Source organism: Mytilus californianus, unplaced genomic scaffold, assembly GCF_021869535.1.
Source record: "Mytilus californianus isolate M0D057914Y unplaced genomic scaffold, xbMytCali1.0.p SCAF_8, whole genome shotgun sequence".
Classification (NCBI taxonomy): domain Eukaryota; kingdom Metazoa; phylum Mollusca; class Bivalvia; order Mytilida; family Mytilidae; genus Mytilus; species Mytilus californianus.
Window position 1 is genome coordinate 87,597,863 of NW_026262734.1, and position 19,794 is coordinate 87,617,656.

The following is a 19,794-nucleotide window of genomic DNA, read 5'->3' on the forward strand; positions in this document are numbered from 1 at the left end:
CTAAGCAAAAATCAATAAATTATAACTAGGTGCGGGACAAATGATCTCTATGGAAATGAGGTGTTCAAATACTAATTCAACTGCATACCAAATGTTTAATTGACCTACCACTAGTGGTTCTCTATAAACTGACCTAATCACAAACTTGTATATTGTTGACGACACTGCTGCAAAAAGCTAACGTAAATGTAAGAATAGAATCAAATTTTGGCTTGCTATAAGCTTGTTTGATAAACGGAACAACAAATCGGGTTTCCCGTGACTTGTTTCCTTTATATACTGTGATGTTGCTAGCAAACCCATATAAGCTATTTACAGCTCTTTATTATGCATGTACTATAACTTCATATTCTCTTTTCTATAGAGTTTAAAAATAATTCTTACCGACCATCTATTCCAGACGAACAACCTTGTGTTAAATATGATTTAGTTTCGTTTTCTTTGAGCATTGAACTCTGTGTATATAACAAAAAGATGTAGGTGTGGTTTACATAATCAGGAGGTGCTGGACCTAGGTATGTTCGGATGATATCTCCAGATTGAACGTCACTTCCGTTGATATTAGTAACGAGCATGTGCAGTAGAGGTAAGTCAGGAGTTCCAGCTGCTGGGGATGGAACAGATATGTCGACACATAGCAATGTATAACGAATATCTGAAACATAATTTTGACTCTGTTAATTTTTTTTTTGCTTGAAAAAATCATAAAAAACCCAGTAAATTATGTTATGTAAGCACCAGTTTCTAAATATGTTCATGATATGATGTAGTAATCTTTGGAATTCTCTGTGAAATGGTTTTTGTCTTGTTGTCGTTTTTCTATGAAGCCATTATGTCGTCTCTTTTTGTTCGATTACGTTTTTTTTTTATTTCACCCTTGTTACCCTTTCTATCTAATTTTGTTTCTTTTTCTAGATTTAATCTAATACACGTGCATATATGCCAATACGCTGACAGTGTACACAGTAAAGATTCATCGTATACATGTATGATAAGTGTATATCTGTTTGTTTTGGAAGACTGTATGTTACCGTTCAGATGTCATACGGCTTTTTTTATAATTGGATCGCTATTTTATTGATATACAACACAACTTCTCTTTTTTATAGGATTAAGATCGTTGTACGACTGTGTTCGTATAATGTACAGAAATTGAAATAATTATTGAATGGTATTGAAATTAAAGGTTGGGTTAAATCAATGTTTACTTTTACAAGTGTCTACGCTTGATTTATTATGTCACTTTAAAAAATACCTTACAATTCATTACAATTTTACTTTTAAGTATGAGGCTTTCGTAAGCTTATTTGTTAAGTTTTGTAAAGTCTGATTCCTTATTCTTGTTATTGAATGAGGGAGTGGATGGGGTTTACATAATAGAGAATAATAGGCAAAAAAATATAAAGAATAAAGAAAAACTGACCAAAAAATTAAGAGTAGAGAATAATGTGGTGCTAAAATATATAGAATAGAGAAAAATAAGCAAAAAGTATAAAGAATAGAGAAAATGGCATACAAAATTAAAGAATACAGAAATAAACGACACCCAATCCAGACCCTCTTCAATGGATACTATTCATACAACATATCATAAAACGTAATCACACAATGGCTAAATGTTACTAGAAAAATTGTATTGACTACAAGTTAATCTATCAGTGTGCAAATAGAGCCGTTCAGTATACTCGTATATTGTTGTATGATGTTGATCTTTCAACGAATAAAAAGTTTGACCTTTATAATTTTTAACGACTCCAAAAAATCGGAGACAATAAAACTGTCAAAAAAAGGTTAAATTACACTGGCTAGCTTGCAAAACAAACGTTTTATTGGAAAGTTGTCAGATAAAAAATAATCATCAAATTATTATAGAAAAAGCAGTTGAACGACGATATTGTAAACAAATATTTTGATGAATATTTCACTTTGCTGTAAGTTATGTAGCAATTAAAATTCTTTTAAAATATTTTAACCAATTAAAATTGTACCCGTTTTCCATGATGGTATGTAGAGTAAGCCCTCTCTCTGAAGTGTCATAGTTAATGATGCCTCACTTCTCGCGTGAGCTGGACTAATATAGCCATCTCCAATGGGATTCAGTTTTGCGGTATGCTCCCTTAAATAATAAAATGTCAGGCAATTTTGAATATTCAACTAATTTCATTTTGGAGGTGTAACGTTTTTTTTTGTTTACCATATCCTGTGTATTTTGTTACAATTTGCCTATGAGAAATCATATACAGGTTCATTATTTTAGTTTGTTATGTACATTTAATTATCTGTCTGCATACAAATTTCTAGTGTTCTTTTGTCCTGTACATGACTGACATGTTTAAATCGTAATGCTGAGTAAATAAAAGACTACGGGGTAAACAGATATGTAACCACAACAAAACAACAGGAATAAAGCTAGTTTGTGATATTGAGATCAAATGAGGATTTCATCAACAAAAATACAGCATTTAACCTGCTCTGATTAGCGTAGAAATTTGTCAATTATTTCAACAGAAACCACCACTTTTCTGATACCAAATAGGAAATATGAATACAAATAAATCAGATTGAAAAATTAAGTCTTTGAAGTCATTCCTTACTTAAGACGAAACGCGCGTTTGACGTTCCAAATTAAATGCATGGTATCTTTGATGAAGTTTATTTTCAGACAAGTTTTAGGAGAACTTTCTTCTCTCCCTTTTTATTCTATCTCGATCCGTTTCTGAAGATCAAAAGATACAAAAAAGAGAGATACACGATTTATTTCATTGTTTCAGTATTACAGAATATCTTAACATGTGACAATAAATATAAACACAGAATAATATCAAAAAGCTATTAGTTCAAGAAAGAAAAGATCTCAAATGACTACTAAAGTGTTGTTTTTTATTTTTATCATGTATTTTTTTACATGTACTAGTACTAGTTGAACATATTATAAAATTCATCTTTTAAGCATTACAGGACGCCATGATGGTTTATTTGATTGTAACGTTATATATTGGAAAGGGATGGTCCTCTTAGACCTTTGATATACATGTATGTACTTACTGATATCTATAACTAGTGCAACACGATTCAAAATTTAAATCTGTCGTGTGAAGATTGATGTATAATGACATGGACAAGTCAACATCATCTGGTATAAAACTTATATTCTTCTTTTTCAAAGCTGAAACATTATAGAATGGTTAAAATCTAAGAGAGAAAATGCAATTTATTACACTGAAAACAGCATGTTACATAACATGGGTGATAAAGGTTTCTTTGATGAATTTTAAGGATACATTTATCTTTCTTGAGGTCTTTGGAAGTTTTAATTGGGTTGCTGTCTCCTTGACATAAACTTAACATCTCCTTTTTTTAATGGTAATATAATATATGTTATAGATCTTCCTACTATATGTACTTATTATCGAGAAAAGATGAGATTTATTTTGATCAAAACTCTTCCACAATGACTCTACTCAACGTTGCAAATGAAATTCCAACGGTAAATGCTACCTAAATTACAACTTTCGAGTCATATCAATATTCCATAAATGTTCTGATATACGTTTTTTCCCCTTTTTTATCTACCATTGCTGTTACACGTGTAACAAATTCCTTGTCAATTCTTATACCAAAATAAATGATAACGGTATATATTTCTGGTGATGATTATTTTTTTTTTAAGTTTGGACCAATTTTGTTTCCTTTAACGGTTATGTTGTTACCATTCAAATTTTGACATCATATATATTCAACTGCTCCAAGGTCGTGGGTTCAGTCAAAGACTATAATACTCCGCCGAACACGCGACATTTTTTAGTAAGTGCAAATAAGCATCGGCTTTGTGTCGGAGATAAGAATTTGTTTATGCGATATGTCTTTTTTTGGGCAGTTACCTTTGCACGTTTAAGGCAGATCGGGTGTCTTTTTCTGAGCATCCTTTCTATGCATGATGCATAAATATTTTTTTATTTAATAATATTTTGCCATGTATCATTCAATATACAACAGAAACATCCGAAACTTGAAGTTTAATGATTAAACTATAAGAAAAATAAATGTCGTTAAGTGTATTTAAAAATTTTTGAAATCCTTTCAAAATCAAGGACAGATTATTATTTAATGTGAAAGGACAATTTGTGTTTTTTTGGATTTTTCAATAAAATGCGGCCCGTGACCCCCTAATTTTAATTTCTATATTTCGAAATTATTTATGAAAAGCAATTCTCTCATTGAAATATTACCTACTCTATCGTTAGTTTAATCAATAAGGAAAGCTTAGGTTACCCTATATAAGCCGTATACATTGTAATATAACTGTGATTTTGTTGCATAGTAGATTATACAAAATATACTAACAAGAAATAAACAAAAAACAGTTTTTGTACTTTATATGTATAATACAAAAAAACAGGACAATTGTCAGGATTGCTAACCTTGTCAAACACTATGTTATTTCATTTGAGTTTTGTGAGAAAAAAAAAGTAAAGTATATGCTTTTTATATGAAAAAGTCAGAGATATTGATAATTCTAATATGACGTCCTATTATCGTCAACCAGTATAATCACAATATATCTACCTTTAGCGCAAACGCAGTAATACACAAAAACGGCTGTTCCGCGTTACGACCAACTTATTTATACTACCAGATATTCTCAATTTTCTACATCAAAACCCCAAGTTTACGTAGGCCAAGATTCAGATACAATATATTTATCTCTATTCTACAGCAAAATAAACAAATCAGTCCATTTCAATTTATTTTTCATGGTAAAATTTCGTAAAACGAAAATTCCGCGAAATGATGTTATTGTCTTGGCATTGCAACGAAACAAGGTGACGTCACAAGTATGTTTTCGTAAACAAAAAATCAAATGTAAATACCAGGCGTTTTAAAGCTTCTTGTACGCCTCAGAACGAATAAAATTACATTGGAAGAAAATATATAAGTGAAAAATGCGATTAAAAAAAAATAATCATTGAATTATATGATATTACTTATATTATCAAAATTGGGTAAAACGGAACAGCCAAAACAATATCGTATGTATAGGGCTTTCACGGTTAACAAAATTACCGAATTTGTCCTATTAGAATTGAAATAATTCATGGCAGCCGTAGATTATTTCTTAATTCGTCTCAAATTTAGCTCAACAATGTTAGATCTTCAAATTTACGTTAGGAAATGTTTGTTATTCCCTCAGCGGGATTCGAACGCATGCTTCTGTGACATCGTGGCAACACCGCCTGCACCTTGTCCATCGCCCCAAACTACTCGACCATCTATGCTATATTGCTCAATCTGCTATCCGTCGGGTACATGCCATGTATATCAACATATAAACAATTAATTATAAAAAAGATGATGTTGTATGATTGCAAATGAGACATCTCTCCACCAGAGACCAAATGACATAGAAGTTAACAACTATAGGTCACCGTACGGCCTTCAACACTGTCGTCATCAAATTTACTTGAACTTTTCAAATGCCTGATGGAGGTAAACCCAGAAAACAGCTTTGAGAGAATATATTTATACAGTGTATTTTTTTTACATATATGTATACTTACCTTCAGTCACCATATTAGGACAGTTGTTAATTAAATTAATATTGACCCAAAACTGTATAGAATAGGGATCTCCAACAGCTTGTAACCAATTCATCGCTATGGGTCCTGTTCCAATAAATGTAATATTGTATGAAATCTATTATTTGACTGAGGAGTCTGGCCTACGTTTGAAAAAATTCTTACAACTAAACTTTATTGTAGTTATACTGATGTGTTCATGCAATGCATTCAATTTTAGTCGTAATGTTTTTTGTAAAACGAGGGCCTGAAATAGTTGGGATATTACTATATATACAAAATACCTTCTTTTCTGGGACATCACATTATAAATTACGAATAAATGACCCTTTTATTATGCATTGTTTGTGTTGTAAGGGGATGACCATTTGATTTTCGTAAGGGGAAGGGGGGGGGGGCAGGGGGATTTTGAAAATGAAAAACACAAAAATCAGAAATAAAATGTGTACAAAAGTGTAAAGAAATTTTCGCGGGTAAAAAAGGCATACAAAATATTTTACTTGTAGTCTTTGAAATGGTAATTGAAATTTATTTCATTAAGTTTCCTATTTTGACCCCACGAGTGAAACTAGTTCACGAGAAACTTACAATCTCTTTATTTACATCTATACCTTTCAGCTGAAACCCTTTAATATATATAGCCTGATATAATAACCATACACAATTGTGAACTTTGGGATTTCGACAGTATCTATTAGTTTGAGAGGGTCATTAAACAGTCCCGATGACACAGAGCAGACAGACAAAGGAACGAACAAAAACCATGAAAGTTGCATGCCTGTTAGATTAAGCTCCTGAAATACGTCTGTATAATTGAAGGCCTCTGTTACCATTGACTGGTTCAGTTTTTGATGCCATTCGTCGGTTAAAACAATTCGATCTGCTTGTTCGAATAACAAGAACACGTAAGGTTGTTCTCTTATTGTTGGATTTTTAGGGTTGCTGTAAGGTTTGATAACCTAAAAATAAAAAAACAAGTTATGTTAAAAAAGGGAAAAGTAATGGAGATTTTTTTTATCTCAAAGATGGATGGATAGCTGTTTAACGTCGAGTGTGCTTACCGGAAATGCAGCAAATATAAGTAACACATTTTGTTTTGATCCGGTCGGAGTTCGAGCCTACGACCTTCCGCATCCGAGGCAGTTTTTATCTCATAGGTATTGGTAAAAAAAGAAATGTTTTGATTTTCGTGCCAACAACACGTGTCTCTAGAATAATTTAGGTACATTGTGCGCTTTGTACATGCACCAAACTTTTAGAAAACTTGAAAAGCTTATTAGCGTATAAATCCAAGGGAACAACAATTGACAGTTCTGTTATATCATCCACCTAATTTTAAACTTATACTCATTTGATTATTTCTGTGTTGTATCCGAAATCATGAATCGATCAAGTCTACTGTGACGAACTATTAATTTTGTCCGTAAATTGACCTGATGTGCAAATGTAGGTGTCTTTGGATTTGTGTGTGTGTTTGTGTCGTTTGGTTGTTGTGTCACAGACGTATATATGACGGTCAGGTTGGGGGGCCTTCAATTCTGTATTTTTTCAGCCGTTTTTCTCTATTCTTTATAAGTTTAAAATTTTGCCCAGTATTCTCTTTTCTTTATATTTTAACACCCCATTATTCTCTATTCTTTATTTGTCTTTGCCTATCTTTCTCTTTTCTTTATATTTTAACACCCCATTATTCTCTATTCTTTATTTGTCTTTGCCTATCTTTCTCTTTTCTTTATATTGTTTGCCCTCTATTCTGCACTTTTTGTTCATTATTTCTATTTTGTAAACCCAATCCACACCCGCATATATACCCCACGTCTCTAACTATTAATATTTGTAATTCATAATTTAAAAAATAACATTAAAAAACTAAAACTTATACAAAGATTGTAAAAAGGGACTTTTAACTGCTCAGATGCGTAATCTTTAGTGACGAACTTACTGTTAAATAATCAAGTGTACAAAGCGAAATAGCTATTTACATAATGTAACTAAAAATATCGATTTTTGTAACAACCTATCAAATACAAAATATGACAAACAACATATATGGTCATACCAATTACCTTAAATTTTAATAAAGACACTTGGTAACTAAGCTTTTATATCCTGAGATTTCACGGACTGCTTTCTTATATGCTACTGCCACAAACATGATAAATTTGACCCGAGGCTCAGTTACTTAATATCAAGTAGTCAGATATTCAGAATCCTCTTGTTTTATTCATGTAGTACCAATTAAAATTTTGCCCATTATAACCCCTACTTTTCATTTCATCATTTTATAACCTATAGTTAAAAAAATCCATTTTTGAAAAATCATATAAAATCCTTGTTACTTTTTTTAGTTTTTGAAGAAAACATGTGCCAATGTTAAATGCGTGAAAAATCTAAAGAGAATCAATTCCAGCCAAATTTTCAATTGATTATATCTCGAAAAACAAGGACACGGACCTTTATTTCTTTTTTACTTTTTTAGTTTTGTTATTTATATGATATTACTTTCAATTTATAACAGTTTTTTTTAGAGGGCTTGTTATTTTGAAGCAGAGGAGCCAACATCCTTAAGGGATTCGTGGAGGCCTTACTGTCTATTTGTGTTACGGTTTTGTGTTATTGTTTTCTTATTGACTCAAACCACTTGTCCTTTTAATATAATAAAGTTGCATCTTAATCATGCTTGATTCACAAGTTTTTATAAGTGACCATCGAATACGCCCAACGCTACTTTATTTGCCGGGTTTAAATAGATTTGAACATTTATGGTACTTTATTTGTACTTGTACAATCTATTGATACACTTAATGAGATAATTGTTTATAAATCTGCCAATGAAATCTTGACATTTTTACAATTTCATGATAAACTAACAATTTCACAACTGTTCCATCCACAACCATCTTACTTTGACATTTTTTATGTATACATACAACCCCGTTGGTTGTAATATATTTATCTATGCGGTGTACGTAATTGTTCAAAGTGGTAGAATCTGATTTTCTCATGATTTAAAGAAAAACGCTGCGTGCAATGTTACGAATGGATGCGGTGGGAAATTACACAACACAAATCTTATCAACGTTTGGTTTATCAATCCTTAGTTCGAACGTCTATGGTTTATCAAATGTAACAAACTGACCAGATCCAGTTTAAATGCCCACAGAAATAGAGAAAATTCTATAGGCCTTTTGTGTTTGACGTTTAAATTTGTTCCTATAAATGAAATGCACAATGTGTATACAATATATGACCTTTAGAAAAAGAAGACTTTATTTTTATACTAAACATTTACAGCAAACTTTTTGTAAATATCTATTATTATTTTGTACAATAGTTGATTTCAAGTTGAATTTGAGTAGTCGATCTGTTACAATTTTTTTTCTCTGTTTAGAATAAGACTTAATGTTGGATGTGTACTGATTGATATTTAAGTCTTAGATGCATGATTTTTTTTATGAGTTGTTATTGGCTTTGAACCAGCTGTCAGTAACTGCGAGTACTCTCAGATCTGTACTTAGTGTCTTTTTGTTATGGGATGTATAAGTACCCGTCCACGACCACTCTGTGTTTTTGTTAGATGTATTTCTATTTGTATCCATCTGATGAGTTAAGCCTTTTTCAACTGATGTTTAAAGTTTGTTCTTATGTTGTTGTTGTACTGTTATACCACTGTCCCAGGTTAGGGGAGGGTTGGCGCATTCAAACGAGTTTAACCCCGCCACATTCTCTATGTGTCTGTCACAAGTCAGGAGCCTGTAATTCAGTGGTTGTCGTTTGTTGCTGTGTAACATATTTGTTTTTCGTTCATTAATTTGTACATAAATTAGGCTGTTAGTTTTCTCGTTTGAATTGTTTTTCGTTTGTCATTAAGAGGCCTTTTATAGCTGACGATGCGGAAAGTTGTCTCATTGGCAATCATATCACATCCTCTTTTTATATTTTCCAGTAACCAAATATAGCAGAACGTTGGAGGTAACATTTTGTTATAGTGTTTTTGCGATTTGGAGATTTTAATGTTGATGGAGGATCTTTGAGACATCTTTAGAAACATTTTTTTGCAACTTTTGTTTCCACTCGGGGAGATTAATTGGTTTCATGATATGTCGCATATACACTTAGATACATGTAAGTCTCTGTTGAATTCATTTACATCCTTTCATTCGACTCGGGAAGATAATTCGCAGCTAAACATATTGTATAATATATAGGTATATTTGTTAATGTGTATAATGCGTTATGCTTAGTGTCAAAAGTCTCTTTGTAAATTTAAGTTGAGGAATGGTACAAGACGATGTTTTTCTTAGATAAAAAAAGGGATTGCCGAATCGGAAAACTTGATCATGCTTACTTTATCAGGAACGTTATCAAATGTTGTTCCTTGATATTTGTGCGCTGCAGTTGATGTTGTGTGCTAGTGTTATATCGTCGTTTAATATTGTCTCTGTTGACACTACTCATAACTTTAGGACCAGATGGGGTTTGCTTAAATGTTTTGACGCTAGTCGGTCGTTGTTGAAGCTAATGTTGAGATCTCTTAATGTCTACATGTATTTTAGAAATATATATATACTAGTATATACTGTCTATATATTCATTTTACTGTTGACATTTTAGTTCTCGTTCACAATTATAATTAGTGGTTTTAAATGTATAAAAATACACCATATATATATAATAAAAAATAATTACCTCCGCATTTTGTATATCATTTTGATTTATATTGATAAAAACTCCATGATTTATATAGGCGCCAGCGTCAAAAATGAACAATGTATACAATTTATTCGGTAAAGCCGTCCAAGTTATTGTTGGAAAAGTCTGTACATCCCATGGGCGAGTGTTTTTGGATAGTAAAGGTTGTAGTTCGAACGTCTTTGATTCTGTCACCTTGTATGTATTTCCACAGCTTGGGTATGACCCTGAAATGTTACATTTTTTTTTACTTAACATGTAAATGGCATTAAACTTACTGTTAACTTAAGTTATATCAAACTACATGCTCAATTGCCCAAAGGTGTTTTTGCTTATTTGATAAAAATCATGATTTAATGCAAATGTTTTCCAAGTCGTGCAATCAATTTTTATAAATGAAGAATTAAATTGTCAATTGTTTGAGCAGTATAGCTTCCGGTGTATGAATGTGAAAATCTCTCTTACAAAGATGTGATACATGACATTATTCATTGTTGGATCCAGGGGGTGTTCCAGGGGTTCATAGGAAGCACCCCCCCCCTCTTTTTCGATTTTGCATTTCTTTTTTTCAAATCATGCGAACGTTGGAACCTTCCTTTTTTCCATTTGTATTTTGTTTGTATGTTGTTTTTAATTATGTGAACGTTTCATGGTGTTTCGGGAATTGGAACCGAACTGTTATTATTCCAATGAAATAAAGTGTTCAGTACAATAAAAATTTACTACCTACCTGTCGGTGTTTGATACGTTATATATAGGTATTGCTTCAGTGGATTCACAGTCAAATTCCAGTTTAATCCATACATTGTGTTAAGTAGACTGTGTGGTGTATACGGCTGTTTTATGACGGTACAGAAAGGTGCGGCAAATGGATTTAATCCACAAATACTCTGCCAATTATTGCCAAACCAGAATGCATTCTTGTCGTTAGCCTTGTTCCATATACCATCCAAACAAAACTGAAGACCGTTCTTTATATTAGCAGGTGAGCAGTCATTCGATAATGCTGAAGATAAACAATAGAAGATTGTATATAAATTCACAAAGGCAAACAATAATAATGCATCTGTATACAGATGCCAATGTGTTAGAGAAACTTTGTACACAATTTTGTAAATATATTTTAGGAGTCCGAGGAACATTTTTTCCTATTTAACCAACCAGTGCTGTTACACGTGAAAAAAAATCCGTGTCAATTCTTATTCTAAAGTAAATGATAACGGTATATATTTCTGGTGATGATTTATTTTTTTTATTTTTGACCAATTTTGTTTCCTTAAACGGCTAGGTTGATACGATTTAAATTTTGACATCATATATATCCAACCGCTCCAAGGTCGTGGGTTCAGTCAAAGACTATAATACTCCGCCGAACACGCGACATCTTGAGATCGGGTTTTCTTTTATTTTACCATGTATCATTCAATATACAACAGAAACATCTGAAACTTGAAATTTCTATCAAAAACTTAAGTGTCGTTAAGTGTATTTAATTTTTTTTTAAATCAAGGACAGTTAGTTATTGAATTAAAAGATTATACTATCAAAAATAGTTATCAAAAGGTACCAGGATTATAATTTAATACACCAGAAGCGCGTTTCGTCTACATATAAAAAGTGTCGTTAAGTGTATTTATTTTTTTTATAAGAAAATTCCTTTCAAATTCAAGGACAGATAGTTATTGAATTTGATAGGACACGTTGTGTTTTTTTAATTTTTTATTTTTCATTAAAATGCGGTCAGTAATATAAGAATTGAAAATACATTAGACTTGATAATAACTGCATACCAACGGGACATGGATTAGCGTAACCATTTATATTGTTGCATACACTATCAGGATCCTGTCCTCTGTTAACATACGTATACCGGATGTATTCATCAGTTGTTGCTTGAAACCACGTGGAACCAACAAGATTCAATTTGGCACCATCAACAAAGCGTGTTACGTTGAATAAACACCTGAAAATGCAATACGGATAAACATTGAACGTATGAATATAATTATCACTATTTTCCTAATAAATGCAGAATAAAATTGAAAATGGAAATGGGGAATGTGTCAAAGAGACAACAACCCGACCAAAGAGCAGTGCTTAAGTTGGCCCCTAAACAAACATGTATACTAGTTCAGTGATAATGGACGTCATACTAAACTCCGAAATATAAACAAGAAACTAAAATTAAAAAACTTACAAGACTAACAAAGGCCAGAGGCTCCTGACTTGGAACAGGCGCAAAAATGCGGCGTGGTTAAACATGTTTTTGAGATCTCAACCCTCCCCCTATACCTCTAGCCAATGTAGAAAAAACAAACACACAACAATACGCACAGTAAAACTCAGTTCAAAGGAAGTCCGAGTCCGATGTCAGAATAGGTTACAAAAGAAACTAAACAAAATGACAATGATACATAAATTAACAAAGGACTACTAGCAGTTACTGACATGCCAGCTCCAGACCTCAATTAAAATGATTGAAAGATTATGTCTTCATCATATGAATATCAAATACAATCCCTCTCGTTAGGGGTTTAGTATTATACCATCATAAAATATTTGAGAAAAACATAACCCGTATAGAAGTTGTAAACCACGTACAACAAGTCAGAGATAAATATATAGTATCACCGTTACCCATTGCATCTACACCGAATTATCTGTCTCTTACTGTTTATTTTTAAAATTTCATATTTCCTTTTTATAATTTGGATTTTTTATATTTATTTTATTGTTTCTTTTAAAACTCCGTGTTAAAAAAAAAAAAAAAAAAAAAGGTAAAAATGAGGAAAATAAAATATGGGAAGGGTGAAATATGGACACATAAGTCAGAGAAAAATTCGGTCTGCCATTGCATCGATTCAAGTCGTTACTTAATTAATCCATTTCAGCTTGCAAATCGAATTTAATTTCAAGGAAGACAAAGATGTTTTATATGTCTAACGGAAAATATAAAGTGATTCATGCTTTTACACCCGCCCGGCACGAGAGATCAATATAATAACATAAAAAACATAACTGTTTTAATGTGTAAGGTGAAATAATAAAACGTAATTGATTAAGATTTTTTTCACATAGATATATCTCTCCTGTAGGTAGTTTTGTTCGTAAAATGCAAATGTTTCTATAGACATGGCAACACTTGAGGATACCATCAGCTCAGTAGTCAGTAGTTCGGTACTGACATGATTTATAACAAACCTTATGCGGTTTCGGCTTTGCTCATTTTTGAAGGTCGTACGGGGACCTATAGTTGTAAATTTCTGTGTCATTTGGTCTCTTGTAAACAGTTGTCACATTTGCAATCATACCACATCTTCTTTTTTAAATTTTCTAAAATTGCCCGTTTATAAATTAGTGAATTATAAAGAAACTAAGCTTTCAACTCCCTCAGGCAAAGTTGACATTGGATGGATTTGGCTATATTTTTGTTTTTGTATTGTTTTGTCATAAAGCTCTTCAACTGTTTCGGTACTTAAACGTCCTTTGCTTTCAAATATTCGGCTTTGAGCGTTCCTGGTGAAGGTAAATGCAGAAAAGCGCTTCGAACGCAGGAAATTTTTCATTTTTTGGTCATGTATCATATACATCATATTCAAAGTCAATGAACTATGACTGAATATGCAGGGCCAAATACTCTCCCTCGTAATGAGATACGTGCATATCAATGTTTATACAACTGCAAAGTAAACCATTACTTTTTTACCTATCATAAGTGGTTCCATTTAAATGACTATGATACTCAAACTTTAAAATGAAGACATCAAAAGTCAATGAACAATAACTAAAGGATATTATCTCGACGGAAAATGAGATATGCTAGTGCTAGACTCCTGTATGTCAATAAAGTTATCGTTCCCCTTACCAGGTACACTCAGCAATTATAAAAAAAACTATGACTGAAGGGCGGGCCAAGTAATCCCTATGAAAAAGAGATGTTCCAATACTAATACAACTAAATTTCAAATTCAGTTGACCTATGACTAGTGTCTCCCCATAAACTGACCTAATCACAAATTTAAATATCATTAAAATATAACGACGCCGCCGTAAAACAACGTTAATGTATGTATAGGATCAAATTGTGGCTTGCTAAAAATCTTGTTTGCTAAACAATAAATGTTTATATTTCACCACAGCATGTATGATAGTTGGACAGCAAGTAGGGTTTTTTCCTGATTTGTTTCCTCTATATACGTTTACTGTGACCTTGCTAGTGAACCCATATAAAGTATTTACGGCTCATAATGATGCATGTACTATAACTTCATATTATCTATTCTCTTTAGTTTAGAAAATAATTCTTACCGACCATCTATTCCAGCAGAACACCCTTGTGTTAGATAGGATTGAGTTTCAATTGTGTTTAGCATTGAAGTCTGTGTATACAACAAAAAGATGTAGGTGTGGTTTACATAATCAGGGGGTGCTGGACCTAGGTACGATCGGATTATGTCTCCAGATGCAATGTCACTTCCGTTGATATTAGTAACGAGCATATGCAGAAGAGGTAGATCAGGAGTTCCAGCTGCTGGGTATGGAACAGATATGTCGACACATAGTAAAGTATAACGTACATCTGAAACATATTTATAACTGTTTAGTTGTTTTCTGTTTGAATATATCTTAAAATAAAGTATGATCTATTTTATTTACGCCCCTGTTGCTAAATATATAGTAGTATTCGAAATACTATGTGACTTGTTGTTTTTCTGTTTATCGTTTGTCTTTGTTGCCCTGATGTCGTTATTTTTTATTCGATTATGGTTTTCGATTTCACTCTTGGTACCTTTTCCCTCTATTTTGTTTGGTCTTTTTTCGAATCTAACACATTTGCACATATGCCATTACACTGACAGTGTACACAGTAAAGATTCGTTGTATACGTGTATTATATAAGTGTGTATATCTGACTGTTTGGAAGACTGTATGCTACCATTAAGATGTCATATGGCTTTTTTGTTTATTATTAGGTTGCTATCTCATTGACATACAACCCATCTCCTCGTTTGTGGTTAAGGTGGTTGTACGAAGTCCTGTATTTGTGTTATGTACATATGTATGTTAACAAAATTATTAAATGGTATTGAAATTAAGATTGGGTTGTTTCAATGTTTACTTTTACAAGTGTTTGCTCTTGATTCATTATGTCCCTTTAAAAAAGACCTTACAGTTCGTTATAATTTTACTTTTAAAGTTAAGAGACTTTCCGATTTGTCCAGTTGTGTTAAATATTATGCATTACTACTGGTATTACTAATCCACGGAAACTGTTGATGTAACTTAACAATAGGTACATTATCAAATTTTTACAAGTCACGTTATATTGACGACGAGGTTTTTTAAAGGTGTGAAACAAGAGGCGTGTAGTACATTCGCACTATGGTGATCTTTTTTTTTATCGACCACCAAAATCGGGAAAAGGTTGTAATACACTATAAGGAATTTGTTGCGATTGTCATACAAGTGAGAGGTTTAGCTAGCTATAAAACAAGGTTCAATCCACCATTTTTTACATATATATAGGAAAATGCCTGTACCTAGCCAGGAATATGACAGTTGTTATCCATTCGTTTGATGTGTTTGAGATTTTGATTTTGCCATTTGATTAGGGACTTTCCGTTTTGAATTTTCCTCGGAGTTCAGTACTTTTGAGATTTTACGTTTTGTTAGATTGTACACAAACCTGTTATTGTAACGGTGTTAGATATTCAAAGTACTGTAAACAAACTACTTTTTGCGAGCGATTTATTTTCGCGACTTTAAATCGTGGCAAACATGTAGAACTTATATCTCTTTTTAACAACATCTAGTAAATTTGCAAATCGCAAAAATAAATCGCTTCGAAATGGGCTAGGAAGGACTTAACACGAAATTAAGTATCCGCGAAAATAAGTTGGTTCACAGTATTCTAATTAGGCTAGAAAAAACAATGTAGTTACAAGAACGACAAATGTCATAATACATAATTCACTTTGAAATAATGAAAAAGTAAAATCGCAAAAATACTGAACTCCGAGGAAAATTCAAAACGGAAAGTCCCTAATCAAATGGCAAAATCAAAAGCTCAAACACATGAAACGAATGGATAACAACTGTAATATTCCTGACTTGGTACAGGCATTTTCTTATGTAGAAAAATCGTGGATTGAACCTGGTTTTATAGCTAGCTAAACCTCTCACTTGTATGACAGTCGCATCAAATTCCATTACAATAGTACCTGTTTTTCCTGATGGTATGAAGAGTAAGCCCTCTCTCAGAAGAGTCATAGTTAACGTTGCCTCACTTCTGGCGTGAGCTGGACTGATATAGCCATCTCCAATAGGATTCAGTTTTGCTGTATGTTCTCTAAATTATATTTTCACAATAGGTTGACAGTAATAAACAAATGATATAAAGATATAAGTAATATTTGACATGCATAACTTTGAAAATTGTCAGACAACTTTGCAAAGACGCTCATTTTACCTGGTATTTTATTTAGGAGGAATTTCAATGTTGTTTTTTTTTAAAATAAATTCTATAAATTTCTTTACAATTTACCTATAAGAAATCGTATTCAGATTAAATATGATTTTCAATTGTTTGTACATTTGATTATCTGTCTTTATACAACTTTCTTTTGTCATTTTGCCCTGTACATGACATGTTTGAATCGTCATGCTGAGCAAATAAAAGACTATGGGATAAACGTCATTGTAACTACGTATACATCATAACAATACGATTAAAGGTAATTTGTTATATCTAGAATAAATGATCTGGAGGATTCATCAACAAAAACAAAGCATTTAACCTCCTCTGATAAGCGTCTGTTAAATATTTCAACAGAAACCGCCACTTTTCTGACACCAATTAGGAAATATAAATACACACGAATCATATTGAAACAAGTTGACAGTCTTTGAGGTCATTCTTTACTTCAGACGAAAAGCTGGTTGAACATGGTATACAAGTAATCTTTTAAACGTTATTGAACGCCATGATGATTTATTTGACTATAACGTTACATATTGGAAAAAAGGATTCTCTGCTTGGCCCTTGATATATATACTTACTGATATCTATAACTTGTGCAACATGAATCAAAATTTAAAGCTGTCGTGTGAAGATTGATGTCTAATGACATGGACAAGTCAACATCATCTGGTATAAAACTTATTTTCTTCTTTTTCAAAGCTGAAACATTATGGAAAAATTTAATTTTGGGTGGAACACTTCTTTTGATTGGCTGTTTTGTATAACAGCTCATAGACATAATTTTGAAATGTGATAGTGACGTCATCGCCATTCTCTCATTGAATTTAGACCAATTCTTTTGGGTAATGTTTAAACAATAAGGAAAAGTTAGGTTCCCCAATATAAACCTGATAATGTAACTGTAATTTCGTTAATTTCAATAAATTTTAACGAAAAAGGAAGGACCCTGACACTCAGTTTTAATACTGTACATTGTTCCAGAAATTTAAGAAAATTCCACTAACATCGTCGAACATTCCAGCTACCTTTAGTTCTACTTTTTGATCTTGTAAAAAAACGTATAAATATTTCATTGACAATTAATGGTCCTGAATATCCATGTAATTTTTGCTGCTAGACGTTAAGCGAGCATTTATCAGTTCTTTAGCTGATTAAAATAAAGGAAGGAAGTGTGCTGATATTCCTATTTTAATCCCTACAGATTATCTGAAATCATCAAGGAACCATCAATGTCCGATTTTTTCCTGATCATCGTGCGTTATTATCAGGCTTGAGGATCGAAACTCATTCGATTCGACGGTAAACTCATTTGAAAATAGAAGGGATTCCCTGACCACAATGTTATTGAAAAGATAAATTATTGTCAAGGAATTAGCTAAATTTTTTTAATTTACCGGTTTTCAAAGGCGACATGTTAGGTTGATAATGCATAGTAGATTATACTAAATATACTAATAAGAAATAAACAAAAAGCTACACTTCATATGTATAATACAAACAAACAAAAACAGGATGATAGACCACTTTCCAGTTATAAAATAAAATTGAGAATGGAAATGTGGAATGTGTCAATGATACAACAACCCGACCAAATGTCTTCCAGTGGAAAAGTTCGTCAATTATGCGCGCCATTATGGCGTCATTTAGGGTTGGATGCCTTGTCAAAAACTAAGTCATTTCATTTATACACATTTTCATACATATATTCATACAAATATTTATATATAATTGTCAAATAGCTGCATTTAAAAAAAAGGGGATTAAATAAAACCCTATAATCACTTTTTACAGAATTGGTAATTTAGCAAACGAGTACTGATCACAAAATGCAATTTAATTGTGGGAACGGAGTAAATTGAATACCACCAATTAGATTTGTATGACTAAAATGAGAGTGTGTAAACTTAATTATCATGTGTATCTATACCTACTTACTTAAAATTATTTACCGTTGTGCATGTATATGAGGCTGGGACTTGTCAATTTCCTGATGAAAGTAAACCCAGAAAGCGCTTCCAATAAATAAAATTGATAGTGTTATTTATTTAATTTAATTTTTACATACATGCTATTTATTTAATTTTATTTTTACAAATATGCACTTACCTTCAGTTACCATGTTAGGACAGTTGTTAATGAGACCGACGTTGACAAAATACTGGACAGAATAGGGATCTTTTACAGCTGTTAACCAATTCATCGCTATAGGTCCTGTAGTAATAAACATAATATTGTATGATGTATTCAACTAACAAATGTCAAAATTGTCAATAAATAAAATTGAGAATGGAAACGGGGAATGTGTCAAAGAGACAACAACCCGACCATAGAGCAGACAACAGCCGAAGGCCACCAATGGGTCTTCAATGCAGCGAGATACTCCCGCAACCGGAGGCGTCCTTCAGCTGGCCCCTAAACAAATATGTATACTAGTTCAGTGATAATGGACGTCATACTAAACTCCAAATTATACACAAGAAACTAAAATTAAAAATGATACAAGACTAACAAAGGCCAGAGGCTCCTGACTTGGGACAGGCGCAAAAATGCAGCGGGGTTAAACATGTTTTTTGAGATCTCAACCCTCCCCCTATACCTCTAGCCAATGTAGAAAAAACAAACGTACAACAGTACGCACAGTAAAACTCAGTTTAAGAGAAGTCCGAGTCCGATGTCAGAATAGGAAACAAAAGAAAATAAACAAAATGACAATAATACATAAATAACAACAGACTACTAGCAGTTACTGACATGCCAGCTCCAGACCTCAATTAAACTGATTGAAAGATTATGTCGTCATCATATGAATATCAGGCACAATCCCTCCTGTTAGAGGTTTAGTATTATACCTTCATAAAATATATGAGAAGAACACAACCCGTGTCATGCCAACAACTGGTTTTAGAATAAATATGTTTAATTCCGATGCAAAGACCCTATAAGTGAATCAATATTAAAGCCAAAATATGCAATCTTTAATGACCTGACAACAGTATCGTAACTATATCCCTTCTTAATAAGTCTGTTTAAAGGTTTTATTAGCTT

The 19,794-nt window shown here is 32.3% G+C and overlaps 1 protein-coding gene across 1 annotated transcript in view; it reads right to left on the reverse strand.

Annotated features, from left to right (window-relative positions):
• LOC127713073 (uncharacterized) overlaps window positions 1–19,794 on the reverse strand; it is a 31,619-nt gene that overhangs the window by 1,747 nt on the left and 10,078 nt on the right. Inside the window, exons 5-16 of the mRNA XM_052219670.1 lie at window positions 18,856–18,960; window positions 17,328–17,448; window positions 16,490–16,617; window positions 14,577–14,847; window positions 12,059–12,231; window positions 10,999–11,274; window positions 10,266–10,495; window positions 6,355–6,535; window positions 5,559–5,663; window positions 3,046–3,166; window positions 1,989–2,116; window positions 385–655 (exon numbers count right to left, since the gene is read on the reverse strand). Coding sequence (XP_052075630.1) covers window positions 385–655; window positions 1,989–2,116; window positions 3,046–3,166; window positions 5,559–5,663; window positions 6,355–6,535; window positions 10,266–10,495; window positions 10,999–11,274; window positions 12,059–12,231; window positions 14,577–14,847; window positions 16,490–16,617; window positions 17,328–17,448; window positions 18,856–18,960 — 2,110 coding nt within the window. The remainder of the gene's footprint in view (window positions 1–384; window positions 656–1,988; window positions 2,117–3,045; window positions 3,167–5,558; window positions 5,664–6,354; window positions 6,536–10,265; window positions 10,496–10,998; window positions 11,275–12,058; window positions 12,232–14,576; window positions 14,848–16,489; window positions 16,618–17,327; window positions 17,449–18,855; window positions 18,961–19,794) is intronic.